The 16,451-nt window shown below is 38.4% G+C and overlaps 1 protein-coding gene across 1 annotated transcript in view; it reads right to left on the reverse strand.

Moving 5' to 3' along the window:
- Positions 1 to 16,451, reverse strand: part of LOC107856960 (probable inositol transporter 2) — a 76,359-nt gene that overhangs the window by 19,361 nt on the left and 40,547 nt on the right. Inside the window, 1 exon segment of the mRNA XM_047395436.1 lies at positions 9,717 to 9,731. Coding sequence (XP_047251392.1) covers positions 9,717 to 9,731 — 15 coding nt within the window.

Genomic DNA, 16,451 nt, shown 5'->3' on the forward strand with positions numbered 1-16,451 from the left:
AAAAAGATAAACTAAAATATTAAATTATTGTAGTAAAAAAAATGTATACAAGAGAATAAAATGCATTTCTGAGGTATTATGATCTGATTAGCTTGAAAAATAAATAATGTACATAAAAATGTAAGGAAAAACTATTATTAACAGACTTAACAAATGAAAGAATGTAATCTAATAGAGTAGAAGTGTACAACTAAGTTAAATGTCTATTCAAAATAAAAATATATACTTATCAAATATTAAATGAAAAGTAGTAAACAATGTTATTGATTTACTGGACAGGTTAATAAAAGTTACGCTACAATGAAGTGTGAATTTTATTTCATGTATTCTAAATTCTATGATATAAACATCATGAAATAATATTTTATTCTAAATCTATATATTTGTATCTATTTAGAAAATTAATAAAGACAATATATAATTTATTCTAAAATTATTTGATTAAAAAAATTTCATATATCAGATTTTAGCTAACCGATGATGAACAAGCAACAATAACATACCCAGTGAATTCCCACCTAGTGAGATCTGGGGAGGGTAGAGTGTACGCAGACCATACCACTACCTCAGGAGAAGTAGAGAGGTTGTTTTCGATAGACCTCTGGCTTAGGACCGATACCCATATACCAACCCAAATATAAGTATATATAACTTGTATGGTACATAAGACAAACTAACAGAATACCAAACACAAAAGATAAGTACATATATAAACTAGTAGGGTAAGAAAAATAAACTAACACCGCTAGCCACGAACAAAAAACTCCAACCCCTGAGGAGCGCACCCCTACTATTACCGATGCCCTCCCACCCCTAACCCTCTACCCTAATCCGTTTCCTCCACACTTTCCTATCAAGGTTCATGTCCTCTGTTAGCTGTAACTGCTCCATATCATGCCTAATCACCTCCCTCCAATATTTCTTTGGTCTACCTCTACCCCACCTAAAACCATCCATAGCCAGTGTCACATACCTCCGCATAGGAGCATCTAAGCCCCTCCTTATCACGTGCTGTTGACACCTAATTTTTGTCCTCCATGACTAAATTTAATCTCAAGTTTCTTCAATTTTTAATAAAATTAAAACTAATTATTTCATCCGAATAAATTTTCTTTGAAAAGTATTTGTACGTGATTTTGTCACTTTTAAGTAGCAATTACATATTATCATGGTCAATTATGCGATACTATATAATTTGATTGCTTAAATATTTATTCTATGAAAATATCAGATTTTAATTAAAGATTATTTTTAAAAATACATATGATAATTAAAATCTCGAGTTGAAAATGATCTACTTCAAAAATAGTTTATTTGGAGAAATGCTTACTTAATCTTATCGAATAAAAGAAGCTCGGGATTAAATTAGTTGCTAAGTTCGTTTCAAATCTCAATTCAATTTGGTCAATTTACTAAATTAGATTTAATTGAAGTTGATTTGGCTACAATTGCAACACAATTGGCCGACTAATCCTCAATTAGGTCAAAATTTAAACACAATTGGCTAAATCCTATCATAGGCTATTTAACAAATAGCCCAAAATTTAATTCATCTTTTTATTTTAACCCAAACAATCTCCCAATCCCTAACCAAATTTGGGCCAGCTGTGCAACCCAACAACATCAGCTGACCCAACCCGTCTCAACCAGACCCATAACTGACCCCCATTTTCTTTCTTTCTAGCTAGCCCAATTCAACAACATGCCCAAATTCTACCTACCCGGCTCATTTGCTTATATTCTACATCAAATTTTTGTACCAGCATTCTTCAATAGTTAGCATACAACATATCAAAGACGAAAATCCAAATCATGATAAAACCATCTGCAAAACCTGATAATCAACTCCAAACGACCCCTTAACCCATCTTCAACCGCATCGACCTGGCAATATACCATCGTTCAACCCTTGGCCATACCCAACCCATTTGTAACCTTCTCCGCATGTCCCACGTGTACCCGTACCAGAAAGAAGCTAAGAAACCTTCTAGAAACGTGCCTAAGTGTCTCGTTAAACGTTTAAATCCTTAGAATCTCAGTTAAAGGGGTATGAGTTCGTACCCTTGTGGAAAAATTTCTTTGGTTCTTGGAAGGATGTTTTGCATTGGCTAATACATTTTGGATTTCTTGAGGAAAATGATGAAGAGAGGTATAGACCGTTGGGGGTAGTCAGATTCGGGTGAAATTTGGAGTTTGCCCTTATTTGAAATCCCTAAGAAATCCCTAATGGGACTTCTATAAAAAGGGTCCCTAGGGTTACTATTGAAAGGGGGCTTCTTCCTTTCTTCTCTCTTCTGGCAGGGGCTAGGAATTTTGGGTTGGAAAATTAAGGAGGTTAGGTTTCTTTTGGAGAAATTTTGGGTTTCTTTCTTTGGTCTTTTTTTCGGGGGGCCTTCTTCTCTTTGTGGGGAGGTCGAGGCTCGGAGGAGGGCTATGGAGCTGAAAGAAATGAGAAGTTTTTTTTTTCTCTTCTCTCATTTTCTTTCCCTTTTGAGGTAGAAGTTTTACAGGCAAAGGGAGTTTCGAAATATTTTCAGAAAAAGCTAAGATTTGAAGATATTTAGTTTAAAAATTGGGGGGGTTGCAAAATCTCTAAGAGGTAAAAGCCAAAGGGACGCTCCGTTGGTGGTGGACGCCGTGAGATTCCATGTAGCGATAAGTTTGTTGATAGCTCGTCATCCCATTCACTGCCCCAAAAAAGGTAAACGCACGCTCGTCCCTCTTTTCACTTCATTTTCTCTGCTTCATCCCATTTTCTTCCTATAAAGTAGTTATCTGTGTATCTTAAATAAGGCTGAATCTGTCTGCTGTAGTTGGCTGTGATAGCCTTAGGGGTTGTTTTGTGACTGTTGTTGTACCATTTCCCTGGAGCAGCGCTCAAGTCGTAATTTTAATATGACCATGTCGAACATACTGCCCTAAACTAATGTTGTGGTTTACCTAAGAGTTCATGGTATGAATCAGACATATACACTAGCAAGATTTTGCCTTTCATTTCTAGTTTCCTTTTGCGTATCTAGAGATTTGGTACACTATGCTGATTGTTGTTGCAATCGGTTGATCCCCGATTTTAACTTTGTTTTGCTTCCTTCAGTTTGCAAGCTCTTTCTTAAACCCCCGATATCGTTACTTAGTTATTTGTCCATTGTTTTCATTTCACATGTTGCTTTGTTCACTGTAAACGGTTCGCCTAGATATTGCGACTAGCCTAATAAGATTAGAGAAAAATTTCCATATTTAATCTTGTGTTTCTTAATTCTCAACGACGGATGGCGGTAATAGGCTTAGAATTTCTCTAGTATATTTTTAATCTTTCAATTTTTCCTCCATAGATGCTTTCCAGCTTCTTTTTTTATAAATGTTGATTTTCTTTGCCATTATGGTTGTTTGTTGGGAATTAGCATATGCTGAAATTTAGTGTGCTCAAATCGTTAAGGCAATTTGTTTTATCGTTGTCGGAAGTCAGAATGAACATTCTGAGTGTGCTATGTATGATGTAATTTGGAATTTCATTTAGCATAACGTTGTGCTTTCCAGATGGGTTGACATCCTATTCATATCTAGTGTCTTACTTCTCCAATCTATTTAGTTAGGAGCATAGTTCGAACGTCTGCATTGTTCAATGTCAATTAGGTATAATGTTAAATGCTCTTGACATCATACTGTTGGATAACCTTTATGTACCTAAAAATGCTAGTCTAATAGTGATTGGTTCCTTACATAGCCCTAGTGGATAGTTTTCATGTAGTTGAATCACCATGAGTTTTCTTTTGGTTTCTAAGGAGAAATTTTATGTGATGTGTAGTTTCTAGGATATGGTTTTCTCTCTCTGTGATAATTTTGGTATCAATATTTTGAAACTTTGCACCCTGCTTAGTCTTACAAATAACGAAATATCGAAAAGGAGATTTGACTCTAATGGCGGAAAATCTATTACACTCAATCAAGTCAGTGATATGTATTAATTGCTTTAGATTTGTTGTTTTGGTTGAGTTTGTAAACTTGAATCAGTGCGAATACGTCTTACTATTTTTCATATCGGCTTATGATTATTTGAAGATTCATATCATGTTCGGTTAAAACTGCAATAGTTTTCGTCTAATTTGTCCTTTCTTTGACGAAAATCGTGCGTTAACTAATTTTAATTCATTTCTTTCCCCTTGGTTGGCCGTGTGCTAAATTTATTTTCTATTTTCCTTCGTTAATGTTGTGTTAAGTTCCTTTATGTTTCCTTATTTTGCATGAAAATTGTTGGAGTCCAAATGGACTCTTGCCTCTTGCATTTCATGAGGGAACAGTAAGGCCTATCTCTTTGGATCAAGCCCGAAGGTCTAAGTTCAAAAGTGATCCCGTGGTGTCCAAATACAAGAAGTTTGAAGGAATAAAGAAGAGGCTTATCTCCTTTTATTAGTCTTGTTTTTATTCCCTTTATTTATTTACTTATTCATCTATTCATTTTCGGGCCTCGAAGCCAAAGTTGTATTTAATACAGGTGAAGCGAAAAACTCGAGCCAAAGGGTTCGAAAACATAGGAATAGGAAAGGTGAAAGGAGAAATGGGTTGAAAACCCAACTAGATTAGGACAGGTTCAGCGGTTTGGGCTTCAAAGCCTAAATCGCTACTTCTCCCCTTTCCCTTTTATTTTTGATTATTTGTTTTGCATGCCTTTTGCGGACCTAGTGAAATACCCTAATGAATTCGCTAAAAACTAATTTTTGCAAACTTTTAAAATATTTCTAAAATCAATCATTTTTTTGGCAAATTAATCTTGAGAAATTAATCAAAGATGTTTTCAAACAAATCGGATAACCGCAAGTTAGCGGACGTTTTAGGTGCCTAACACCTTCCTAAAACGTTAATAAGAACCACTTACTCAGAATCTTCAAAACTTAAACCAATTTTCCTGTTTTGAATCATTTTAAGTAACTATTTAAAGGTTTCTTACTTCCTTTTCAAAATTAAGTGGGGACTCTCAAAAGTCAAAAATTTTGCTGCAAAACAGAATGGCGACTCTGCTGGGGATTTTTTGAACTAGGTTCTAACCAAATGTTTGATTTCGTCTTTTGCTTAAATGTTTATATGTTTATATGTTTCAATTCTATAAAGTTTAACTACTGCACTCATGGCATATTCCTGCATTATATAAACTGTTTTGGGGTTTTGTGGGTATCCCGACCCCTATTGATCAATTCCAAAAATCTGTTGGAAATATAAACAGTTTATTAGCACATGTGTCGTCTGATGGCTGTTTGTATTTCCAAAGTCAAGTTATCCGCTTGAGAACCAGTGTTTAAACCCACTCTAGATACCTAGGATAGAGCGAAACCAAAACCCTATTTTAAGCATGAGACTAGGACGACCCAATACCCGAGTAGGGTATTGGACCCATTAGAAAACCTTCCATGTGTCTATTGACCTCGAGTTAATTACAGACGAATCATATTTATGTGTTGAAGAAATATATGCTTGTCTAATTCAATCCATTACCCTTTGGGGGACAGGGGAAGGCTTATCTTTGTTTGTTTTCGTGTAGGTATGGCTTAATTGAATTTCCACGAGAAGTTCAAGATGGTTACTAAACCCGACGATTACCTGAAACTATGGTGGGACTATACGAGCGCAGAAGAGAGAAAAATTGTTAGAACACACATCGGATACCTACCTTCATTGATCGAAATGGATGCTTGGCCCGAAATGATACACGTGCTTACCACTTTTTGGGATGATCAGAATATGGTGTTTCACTTCGGGGATGTGGAATTGACCTCTACCATCGAAAAAGTGTTGATTTGCTATGAGAGTATTAAAATATGTTTCAAGATAAAGGAAAAACCTGATAAGAACATTTTGGTTCCCGTCGTGTGGGACCGTTAAACAATCAAAGAGGCATTTTTAACTGATGACGACACCTGGCTAAGGGAATGTGATGGAGCAAATATCACTTTTAGGGAGTTGTATCTTTGGTTTGGAAGATTTAATGGCTTCCACAAATTTGGACATAAATTTGAGTCTAAAGCAAAAGGGAAGGAGATGAGAGCCTTTGCGATTGCGGTAGGTCTACTCGGAACCATGGTGTTCCCATAGGGGAAAAATGGCACAATTCATCCAAGGGTTGTTACATTGGCTCATGCACTTTTCTTTGGAGTAGATTACGATTCTATCAAGGTATTCCATAATTTAGCTCCCATGATTGTCGCCGACATATATTGAGCCTTGGGAAGGTGTCAAGTCGAAAATCACTTCTTTCAAGGTTGCAACCTCATATTACAATGATGGATGATGAAGCATTTGGTAAAGAATTTGAGAACGGTACAACCTGATCATAAAACAAGGGTGGATATGTTGGCTTCGCACAACATGTGGTTGTTTCTACAAAAGTTCAAAAGGGAAGCATCTCACAAATTTTGGTTTAAGACTTTCGGGGAATTAAAAGATGACAATGTGTAATGGTCCATTAAATCTCTTCATTCAGGGAAATACACCATTCAAGGGGGAAAGTGTCCTTTCCTAGTACTTTCCGGTCTCAGGGGGACCCGTCCCTACAATTCTAACAGAGTTCTTAGGCAATTTGAGATCAAGCAAGAGGCACCACAAATAGATTCCATGCTTAGGTTTTTCACCGAATACGGTGAAAGTGAGTCTCCACTCAAATACGGCATGATAAATGGATGGAGAAGAAGAAGGTGGACGGAAGTGAATTTTTGTATAGAGCAGGACCCTAAAGTCAGCGACACTTACAAGGAGTGGTTGAAAAAGAGTCTCACCGGAGCATTGATTTCGGGACCAAATGTGCCCACTCGGGTTGTGGATATAGAATCCGAGCATCAAGTTCAGTTCCACAGGCTACAAGATGAGTTCCAGAAAAGTGAAATCGTGCACCGGTAGGTGCATATGGAGGATGCTTTAACAATACTTATGTTGAGGGAAGAACTGAAAAGAGCTAGGCAAGAGGCTGGTGATGCTAGGCAATGTTTAATCAATTTGGATGATAGCATGGCCTCTCAACTCGATAGTATAGGGAAAATGACTTACGACAGGAAGGCACAATTATGCGGGAGTCATCTTATCATCAATAGGTATCAAATAGCATAGGAGGTAAACAAGGCAAAAAAGGCAAAGGCAGACAAAAGAGCCTCCAGTATCTAGTATTTCTCTTTTTCCCTAAAAATTGTATCCCTTTTTTGTTATATCTTGTAGGCATTTATGCCCTTTTTCGTGTCTATATAAGTTGGGGGTTAATGGATTAACTTTGAGGAAGCATATATTTTCTTTAAAAACTCATTAGGCCTGAACCCTTGGCTCAAAAAGGGTCACCCCAGCTAGGATACGCGTTATTATAATACTTTTGTGTGATATAACTGTTTTATGTGCTTATGTGCGTTTGTTTGGATCAAAGGCAAGTTTATCCACTATGTCCTATGGATGAATTTGGCTATGACTCAAGAACCTCTATGTGGTTATTTCCTGTCAAATATTTTGCATTACTTATCATATACGGAAACAAACACATCTACCTTTGAGTTATTTTACTTTATAGATAATAGAAATTACTCCGTGTTGATACAATCTGGCAGAACATCCCTACTTCACCCGATCGAAAGCGCACAAAATCCCATCCTCTGACCATCATTCAAAAATGACAGAAAATGACGAAGAAAGCGCATTGACTATTTAGGACAATGTGATAGCGGAACAGAATTAAATGATTGTGGAACTTGCAAGAAAGTTAGAAATGGTTCAGGAGGAAATAAATCGCACTCAATATTTGGCTAACTTGGACATCACCATCAATGCCCCCATTTTAGGAGGACACGGGACTCCACTCCAAATCTCTCCCCTCAGTACACCTATTCTCGGGGATCAACCAAATAATGTATCATCCGTCTCCGCTTCTCCATTTGTCCAGAATACTAATCGTGAAAATAACTCAGACGCCTACCATCCACAAAATCCATCTGTAACCCCACAGAACCCATCTCCGAATCCATTCCCAAATCCTCAAAACACATTTTCAAATCAACAAAATGCATTCTCAAATCCGCAAGATTCACTCTCAAACCCACAAAATACATCAAACCTACCTTAGAATCCACCAAATTTATTTCCAAATCTGCAAAATCCTTCTCATATTCCGCCAAACTACTCATAAAGTCCACAGAACCTTTCAAAATTCCAAAACATCCTCCCCATTTACCAACCAAGTTCCTTTCTTCCGCAAAATCAAGCCTTCCTTCCAAATCCCCCACAAGCCATCATATCCCCTGATATTTATAAACCCTTTCCTAATCCCGAGATGAACCATTACGAGGAAAAGGAGAAAGAATGAAGGAACCAGCATAAAAGGAATTTACTAGCTATGAAGGAAGATATCATAAGGATTAAAGAGTCTCATGGAGCCAGGGACCACGACGGTTTAGGGTATGATGATTTATGTGTTCACCCGGGAGTAGGCCTACCAGATGGGTACAAAGTCCCTAAGTTTGAGATATTTAACGGTACCAAAAATCCAATGGCCCATCTGAGAAGGTATTATGAGCAACTAGTAGGGATAGGGAAAAACGAGGCATTATTGAAGTGCCTATTCAGTCAAAGTTTGAGTGGCGAAGCCTTGGAGTGGTTCATGTCTCAGGAGCCAAAAAAGTGGACTAGTTGGAACGCATTAGCCAAGGGTTTCCTTGACCGGTTCCCATTCAACATTGAAATAGTCCCTGACCGATATTCACTAGATCGGATCAAATAGAGGAATGTTGAGAGTTTCTGAGACTATTCTTTTCGTTGGAGGAAAGAAACCGCCAAAGTGCAACCCCCCATGTCCGAGAAGGAAATGGTATCCGTGTTCTCTCATGCTCAAGAAAGAGAATATTATACCAAGATGGTGTCCGCTATCAAGGCAACTTTTGCGGATTTGGTAAAAATAGAAGAATCATTGAAAAAAGGTATTCGGACAGGAAAAATTTCCAAAACCCCGACGTCGTCTGGGACTATTATATTCTCAAAGAAGAAAAAGAAAGATGTAGGTGTGATTTCTGCTAATCCTGTTGCGAAAACAAAAAAGAGGTTCAACTCTAGAAATGTTTTATCTTCTCCGTCGTCACCCAACCTTCAACATATGTTCTACGCCCACCCTCAATACCTAGCTCCATTCTCAAATGCCCAACCTCAGTACCAAACTCCACTCCCAAACCTCTAATCCTTATACCAAGCTTCACAACCAAATATCTTTCCCAATACCCAGTTCTACATCCAAATTATCAGTCTCATTTCCAATCCACTCCTCTAAATAACCGAACAAATTTCCAAGCTCCTCTAAATTATCACCAAGTACCTCCTCCTACAAATCAAAGCCAGTACAACCCCCAACATCCAAACCATAAAAAGAAACCTCCCCGAAACTTCACCCCACTAGCTGAAAGTCGCACCTAATTGTTTGAAAGATTAAAGAATGTTGGTCATTTGCAACTAATATAGCCAAGGCATGTCAATCTCAACTCTCAATTTTTTAATTCAAATCAATATTGTGCCTATCATTCAGGAGCAGTAGGGCACAGTACAGAGGATTGTGGCTACCTGAAACATAGGATCTAGGATTTAATCGATCAGAAGGTCATTACGCTCCAGGCACCTACACCAAATATTAACAGTAATCCATTACCCAACCATGGGGGATCTACAGTTAACATGATTAAAATAAAGAGCGAATGGACATCTGGCAAGACCATTACCCATGTAAACTACAAAAAACGCAAAAGAGCGGAAGAGGTAAGAAAGGTAGAGAAGGCTGTAGATGCCTTGAGTATCAACGAGAAAGCCCCATTTATAGTGATGACTGCACCGACTCAAGCGTATGCTCCCCCGCCAAGTAAAGAATTTATTGTGTAGACCGATGCTGCCCAAGGGATAACGCAATCGGGACGATGCTACATCCCTGAGGAATTGACCAACAAAAGGGATTCACAAAAAAGGCCAATCACTGAAGGAGAGGCTGAAGAATTTTGGAGGCGTATGCAATCCAAAGATTATTCAATTGTCAAACATTTAGAGAAGACACCAGCTCAAATCTTTGTCTTTGCGCTATTAATGAGTTCGCAATACCATCGACAAGCTTTATTGAAGGTCTTGGATAAAGCATATATTCCCGCAGGGACGAGTGTTAAGAACCTGACTGCGATGATAAGAAATATTATGGGGAATTATCGCATATCATTCAGTGATGAAGAGTTGCCATTTGAAGGGACGATGCACAACAAAGCCATGTAAGTCACCGTCATTTGTCGAGATTATGAAATTAATTAGGTATTAATAGACAATGGATCTGGTGTAAATATTTGTCCCCTCTCCACGTTGGTTCATATGGGCTATGATTTGGGAAAAATTCATCAAAGCCACGTAAATGTGAGAGCATTCAATGGAGGGCAGAGAGATACCATACGAGAGGTTGATTTGCACATCCAAATGGGGACTGCTGAGTTCAAGAGTAAGTTTCATGTTATGGATATCCATCCTAGCTACAACCTACTCTTGGGAAGACCATGGATACATGGTGCAAAGGCAGTTTCATCACCCCTTTATCAATTATTAAAGTTCATTTGGGAGGATCATGAAGTAGTCATCCAAGGAGAAGGAAGTCGAGCGGATCGTCCCAATGGTTATGTGCCGGTGATTGAAAATGTTCCAAAAGGTAGCAATTTCTATACAGTGGAAATTGTAAATATTGTGGACAGGGATTCGATGCCCAAAGTACCAATGCCATCTGTCTACAAAATAATTGCAATGGTGATGTAAAGAAATGGGTTTGAACCTGGTCGAGGCTTGGGCAAGAATTTACAAGGAATTATCAAGACTATTATGATCCCAGAGAGAGGCTCTAAGTATGGATTAGGATATCAGCCTACCAAGAAGGGTAGAGTTGAGGATGAGTCAGAGAAAAATTTGTTAGGCCCTTGCCACTCTTGTGCCAGTCATTTCTTGTACGAGAGGTATTAGATGATGATGGTCTTAGGGATGGGATAGGAGATTTGTTCGAGGGATGCAATGCCATATCAGAAGATTTCCCAAAATTCAGCGGGTTAAAGAAGATGGCGCCAGGGGAGGCCTTGCAAAATTAGACCTTCACTCTACTCATAACCCATCGCCCATCGTGGTAGATGAAAGGGCAATTACTAATAGTTTTGAAATTGGTGGTGATCCGAAGGAGGCCCCGAGATCCACCTTTTATATCTCAAAACTTTCTTTTCGTATCTCACTGCTTTCAAAAAGGCATGGACTTGTATTTATGCAAGTCGCAAGCCATGCTTTTATGATTATCTCTCAAATTTCAATGAAAAGGCCTTCATTTATTTGGAAAATTCTGTTATTTCTAAAACACTCCTAGTCATATATTGTTTTATTATCTTGTTACCATCTAACTTGGTTTGTTTATCCATTACAGTAACAGTAGATTAAAATCTGCCAATGTCGTGTCATATCAAAGCTTGAATGAACAAAATAAAGGAAACGATGATGATTGGAAGGACGATGATGAGGAATAATTAGTTGAAGATATAGAGGAATTTGAGAATCGGGAAAAACCCAATCTAGAGGAAACTGAAATAGTCAATCTGGGAGATCACGATGAAATCAAAGAGACAAGAGTCAGTGTCCACCTGGAGGTGCCATAAAGAAAAGAGCTCATCCAACTATTGTGGGAGTACATCGACGTGTTTTCTTGGTCCTATGATGATATGCTAGGGTTGAGCACCAGCATTGTGTCACATAAGTTGTCGATAAATTTTGAGTTTGATCCAGTCAAGCAAAAAATGCAGAAGTTCAAGCCAGACTTAAGTCTAAAGATCAAGGAAGAAGTGACAAAACAAATCCAGCCTAAGGTAGTAAAGGTCACAAAGTATCCGACATGGTTAGCCAACATCGTCCCCGTGCCAAAGAAGGATGGCAAGATTCGCATTTGTGTTGACTACAGTGACTTGAATAGAGCCAGTCCTAAAGATAATTTTCTATTGCCCAGCATTCATATCCTCATTGATAATTGTGCAAAGCATGAAATACATTCTTTTGTTGATTGTTTTGCTAGATATCATCAAATATTGATGGATGAGGAAGATACAGAAAAGATAACTTTTATTATGCCTTGGGGTGTCTATCATTACAAGGTAATGTCGTTTTGTTTCAAGAACGTGGGTGCAGCATATATGAGGGCTATGATGACCATTTTTCATAATATGATCCATAAAGAGATTGAGGTGTACGTGGATGACGTAATTATCAAATCCTGCGAGAGTTCGAATCATCTGACCCATCTAGAAAAATTCTTCAATAGATTAAGAAAGTACAGTTTGAAGTTAAACCCTGCTAAGTATGCTTTTGGTGTGCCATCAGGAAAGTTGTTGGGGTTCATAGTCAGCAGAAGAGGCTTCGAGTTAGACCCATTCAAAATCAAGACAATTCAGGATTTGCCACCGTCGAGAACCAATATGGAAGTTATGAGTTTCATGGGTCGTTTGAATTACATTAGCAGGTTTATCGCTCAGTCGACAGTCATATGCCAGCCAATTCTCAAGATTCTGAAGAAAAATACATTGAATGAGTGGACAGAAGAAAGTCAGAGAGCTTTTGACTGCATCAAGGAATATTTATCTGCGCCACCAGTTTTGGTACCGCCAAGAGAAGGAATTTCATTGTTTCTTTACCTGTCAGTCTCAAAAAATACTTTCGGATGTGTCCTCGAGCAACATGATGAGACCGACAGGAAAAAGAAAGCCATTTACTATTTGAGTAAAAGTTCACGCCATATGAAGCCCGTTACACTCTTATAGAAAGGACATATTGTGCTTTGACTTGGGCAGCACAAAAGTTGAGGCATTATCTGTGTCCTACACAACATACCTCAACTCGAGAATGGATCCATTAAAGTATATATTACAGAAGGCCATGCCTACAGGAAAGCTAGCCAAGTGGCAAATGTTGCTGAGTGAGTTTGACATTGTGTATGTAACCCAAAAAACAATCAAGGGGCAAGCCTTAGCAGATCATTTGGCAGAGAATCCGATTGATGATGAATATGAGCCACTTCGAACTTACTTTCCAGATGAGGAAGTTTTGTTCATAGGAGAAGACATTACAGAGATTTACCCCAGATGGAGGCTATTTTTTTATGGGGCGATTAATTTCAAAGGGTCAGGAATCAGAGAAGTTTTGGTGTCAAAAATGGGTCAGCATTAGCTGATAACTGCTAAGTTACATTTCCCATGAACCAATAACATGGCTGAATTTGAGGCTTGCATCCTGGGCCTCAAATTGGTACTTGATATGGGTGTTCATAAATTGTTAGTCATCGGGGATTCAGATTTGCTGATTCACCAGGTATGGGGAGAATGGGCGGTAAGAAATCCTAAGATTACTCCTTATGTGGAGCTGGTGCAAGAATTATGTGAAAGATCCAAGAAAGTTGATTTTATACATATCCCACGGATAAAAAATGAGTTTGTTGACGCTTTGGCCACTATATGTTCCATGATTCAGCACCCGGATCAGAGTTACATTGATTCTTTGGAAATAAGCTTGAAGGAGCAACCCGCGCATTGTGTACACGTGGAAGAGGAGCCTGATGAAAAGCCTTGGTACTATGACATTAAAAGGTATTTGGAATCTGGAATATATCCTGAAGAGGCTACTAACAATCAAAAGAAGACAATCCCGCATTTGGCAAAGAATTACTTTCCAAGTAAGGAAATTCTTTTTAGGAGGACTCCTGATTTGGGATTCCTAAGATGGGTCGATGCTACGAAAGCCAATAAATTGATAAAAGAGGTACACACTGGAGTTTGTGGGACCCACATAAATGGTTTGTCCTTGCCAGAAAGATCCTGAGAACTAATTACTTTTGGATGCCTATGGAAAATGATTGTGGAAAGTATGTGCAAAAATGTCCAAAATGTCAGATACATGGAGATTTGATTCGAATGCCTCCATATGAACTTCATGCAATGAATTCACCTTGGCCTTTCATAGCTTGGGGCATGAATGTTATCAGACCAATAGAGCAATTAGCATCGAATGGGTATAGATTTGTTTTGGTTGCCATCGACTACTTACTAAGTGGGTTAAAGCTATTTCATACAGAGCCGTCACTAAGAAAGTGGTTGCAGATTTCGTCAGGAATAACTTGATGTACCGATTCGGAGTACTGGAATCAATCATAACAGATAATGGGGCAAACTTGAATAGTCACTTGATGAACGAAATTTGTGATCAGTTCAAAATCGCGCATCGCAACTCGACTACATATCGTCCCCAAATGAATGGAGCCGTGGAAGCTGCCAACAAAAATATCAAGAAGATTTTGAGGATAGTCGAGAATGATAGATCGTGGTATGAGATGTTACCTTAAGCTTTGCTAGGATATCGTACAACGGTTCGAACCTCCACCGGGGCAACTCCTTATTTGCTTGTTTATCGGAATGAAGCTGTAATACCTGCGGAGGTTGAAATACCATCCCTAAGGATTATTCAGGAAGCTAGACTGAGTAACGAAGAATGGGTCCGTGCTCGCTATGAACAACTCATGTTGATTGATGAAAAGAGAATGGTCGTTGTATGTCATGGTCAGTTGTATCTACATGGGATGGTTCGTGCCTTTAACACTTGAACATTTGAAGTGGGGCAACTGGTTCTCAAACGAATATTCCCTAACCAAGAGGAATACAAAGGCAAGTTCGCTCCAAACTGGCAAGGGCCATACATAGTTTGCAAGGTACTATCTGGAGGAGCTCTGATTTTGTCTAAGATGGATGGCCGAGAATGGACCAAACCAATCAACTCTGATGCGATAAAGAGATACTATGTTTAAAAGATGGTTTAATTTTTGTTTTTTCTTAATTGACTTATAATTGATTTTGTAATAATATTGTTGTCTAGTGTGTTACTGCCTAGAATCCTTTACCTTTATGTACGAACTACGTTTGACTTGAATTCCCAAGAATGGGATACGTAGGCGGCCTATGTCGGCTTTGGTCAACCCCTTAGGATAATTCATTATTTCCTTCTTATGAATGAACTACGTGATGACCTGAATTCCCAAGAAAGGGATACATAGGCGGCCTATGTCGGCTTAGGTCAACCCATTAATTTCTAGCGTAGTCTTGAACTACGTTTGACCTGATTCCTGCTTCAACGGGATACATAGGCGCCCTAACGGCTCGGTCATATAACCCCAAGAAATATAAACTGAGGCAGAGTTTTTTAGAAGGAATATCTAAAATTCACAAGAGAAGATCGACATCCAACAAAGAAAATGAAGATCAACAAAGACTTCAGATCCACTCGGATTGATATCATCTCAAACAACTTTAAACTGAGGCAGAAATTTTGAGAAAGACCTCAAAATTTCCACCAAATGTCGTAACATATTCCAAATTCCCCAGCACCAGAGGTTAAAGTCAAGCTTTAGAAGCCACCAACTGTAACAAAGTCTAGGTAGACTCAATTTTTATCTATGATAGAACTACTTGAGGAAACCCTCCAACAATGATCATGAGTTTTAAAAACCATCCGTCAGATATATTCAAAACCATGAGGAAGACGTTCGTTGAGCTAGTACATGACATGACTGACAGAGATTTTCTAAAGTTTTACAAAAGATTTTGAAATTATTTTCAAATATTTAAGACTATTTTCAAAAATATTACGACCCACTTATTTAGTACTTGCCTAGACATCATTTGGGATGGGGTGTCAGGATGGAAATCCCGATATGGTGGAATGCCCAAGAGATGGCAAGGAGCAAATCAAGGATCGAAGAAGGTCAACACAGAGTAATTTCATTTAAACTAATTATTTTTCTGTGGATGTAGGGTTTAATATACAAAATGAGGGTCTCTTTCAAAACTCCCTGAGCAAAGTGGAAGCCACAATAGAGCATTAATACCCAAGAATGGTATTTTAGGGTAGCCCTAAATATAGGTTTAATGCCCATTTATTGAGGACCTTTTGATTTGTCCATTTCATATCTTGAGATCGTAGGCGACAAGCAAAAGCTCTTTGTCTTCTTTACAAATATTGTATTTAGAAGTTTCCTAAAAATAGTCGCTAGTAAAAGCGACTTTGTGTCTACTAATCGTCTACCTTGAGTACAGGTACATGTAAAAAGTAGGACACTGACGAATGAAGCCAGGTAAAATTATTTTATCATTGCCGCAAAGGCCATTGCATATCATTGCCGCAAGGGCCATTGCATATCATTGCCGCAAGGGCTATTGCATATCATTGCCGGAAAGGTCATTACATATCATTGCCACAAAGGCCATTACGTATCATTTCCGCAAAGGCCATTGCATATCATTGACACAAAGGTCATTGCATATCATTGCCGCAAAGGCCATTGCATATCATTGCCGCAAAGGCCATTACATATCATTGCTGTAAAGACCATTACATATCATTGCTGCAAAGTCCATTAC

This window comes from Capsicum annuum, chromosome 8 (assembly GCF_002878395.1).
Source record: "Capsicum annuum cultivar UCD-10X-F1 chromosome 8, UCD10Xv1.1, whole genome shotgun sequence".
NCBI lineage: Eukaryota > Viridiplantae > Streptophyta > Magnoliopsida > Solanales > Solanaceae > Capsicum > Capsicum annuum.